The following is a 2198-nucleotide window of genomic DNA, read 5'->3' as shown; positions in this document are numbered from 1 at the left end:
GATATAATAATCAAATAGTTTGAAGCTGCAGACAGAAACATCAGACTCAGGACAGAAACACACAACCTCTAAAGTAAGAACAACTCACATCTTCATTCTTTAACTAGAATTAGACTTTTGAGATGTTAATATTGTCTAAATGAATGTGAATTGTGTTCTCCTGCTAAACTGTTTTTTTATTATTATTATTTTTATTATTACAATGTGTTTTACTCTCTTATTCTTTCTCAGAAATGGAGCAAACTCTATATTTAATTCTTATTATTGGTGAGTGTTTGTGATTTTTATTCATGGTTTATAGTTTCATTAGGTTTGATCCTGTTATGAAAAGCATTAAAGCAAAGTTTCACTTTCACAGCTCTCTGCTCCGTATCTGAATGTGTTCAGCGTCAGTATCACTTTATAAATGAGAGGAAGACCTGGACTGAAGCTCAGAGATACTGCAGAGAGAATTACACAGATCTGGCCACCGTTGACAACATGAACGACATGAACGAGCTGAACAAGAGTGTCAATGGTGGAGGTGTTCAGTATGTCTGGATTGGGCTGCAGAAGACGGGTCGTGATGAATGGCAGTGGTCTTCAGGTGAACCTGCGCTCTATCGGAACTGGGGATATAAACAACCTGATGGCAGAGATTATTGTGCTATGATGAGAAATGGACAATGGCATGATTTTCCATGTAGTGTTGCCCAGCATTTTATCTGCAACAAGAGTAAGTACAAACACCTAATGTATGTAGCCCAGGGGTTTTCAACCAGGGGCCTGAGATAACCTTTTAATTCAGAGGCAAACACTCGAGTAATTATGAATACGAGCTAGCAAATCTTTAGCCATCCACTAAGTCTGCTTAGTCCCACTGCTGATCATTCGACAGAGAAGAGTTGTGGCGTGTATCTAGTACTAGTAATAATTATAGTACTAGTAATAATACTAGTACTGGTAATAATACTAGTACTAATAATAATAGTAATAGTTATTTGTTGTGGCAGCTATATCTGACGAACCTATTGTTAACTAAAAATAAACAGAAAGAGAAAGATCTACCGTATTGGCCCGAATATAAGAACCCTGAATATAAGACGACCGCGTTTTTTCAGATGTATTTCCAAGAAAAAAACATCATCTTATATTCGGGTCAATACGGTAATTATAATCTACCAGCTCTAGACTTAAGATCTCATAGTAATAATAATAATCATAACAATGTAGCAGCACAATGAAAACAAAGTAAAACCGCTAAGGAGCTGAGTGAGGAAATACCTTCTGTGACACATTGTTGACATAATTATGGAAATACTATACCCTTAAGTATAGTTTACATGTTTTGTGATCACTATTATTTTACTACCATTAATGTAAATATTATTTATTTTACTCTCTCATGTCTCTCTCTCTCTCTCACTCACTCACTCACTCACTCACTCACTCACTCACTCACTCACTCACTCTCACTCACACACACACACTTTTCTCATCTCTCTTCTTGTTCAAACACTCTGCTTTACATATGTAAATTCATGCAAGAGGTATACACATACATAACCTCACACCCACACTCTTGTTTGTTTTTCTATCTTTTTGTGTGTTATGTTTGGTTTGTATTTATGGTGTTGTCTTTGATTTGTTTTATTATGACATATCCAAGAAACAAATTTAAGAAGAAAATGAAGAAAAAGAAAAAGGCATGTGGTCAGTTAGGGTAAAGTTAGAAAATACACAAAAGGACCAAAGATCCTATAATAGTACTGGACTGCGCCACCTGGAGTACACCGGGAAATACAGCCCTACACAATGGCACACAGGTTCAGTGCCACTGGCAGGGTGAAGGAAGGGAAAAAAACAAGTCACTTTACATACAAAATGAATATAAAACATTCAGCCAATACACTAATGCCACAAAGCCTTAGTGGATAATCACTTAACAATATCAAACACACATTCACTGGAAATACAAAAAGAGTGAGATGGCCAGCAGAGGCGATCACACAACTTGTGCAAATAATGAAAATGAATCCAAATGACACCCAGGCAAGGCAGCACATAGTAGATGCTTACAGACGCTTACAAGACAACAAACTAAAACAGACGAGCATGTCAGTCTCTTGTTAACAGAAAGATCTCTTTTTAAAATGAAGAAACCTACCTGGGAACTATTGCAAGCAGTCAGTGCACATCAGAGAGAGAGAGAGAGAGAG

At 36.8% G+C, this 2198-nt stretch overlaps 1 protein-coding gene across 1 annotated transcript in view; it reads left to right on the top strand.

Moving 5' to 3' along the window:
* Positions 1-233: 233 nt before the first annotated feature.
* The window catches only part of LOC107694698 (collectin-12-like), a 6466-nt gene continuing 4501 nt past the window's right edge, over positions 234-2198 (top strand). The window contains exons 1-2 of the mRNA XM_016494396.1: positions 234-267; positions 359-715. Of these exons, the coding sequence (XP_016349882.1) occupies positions 234-267; positions 359-715 (391 nt within the window). The remainder of the gene's footprint in view (positions 268-358; positions 716-2198) is intronic.

This window comes from Sinocyclocheilus anshuiensis, unplaced genomic scaffold, assembly GCF_001515605.1.
Source record: "Sinocyclocheilus anshuiensis isolate Anshui unplaced genomic scaffold, SAMN03320099.WGS_v1.1 scaffold6064, whole genome shotgun sequence".
Lineage (NCBI taxonomy): Eukaryota > Metazoa > Chordata > Actinopteri > Cypriniformes > Cyprinidae > Sinocyclocheilus > Sinocyclocheilus anshuiensis.
The sequence above is the reverse complement of the archived record's forward strand: the minus strand, read 5'-3'. Positions and strand labels throughout refer to the sequence as shown.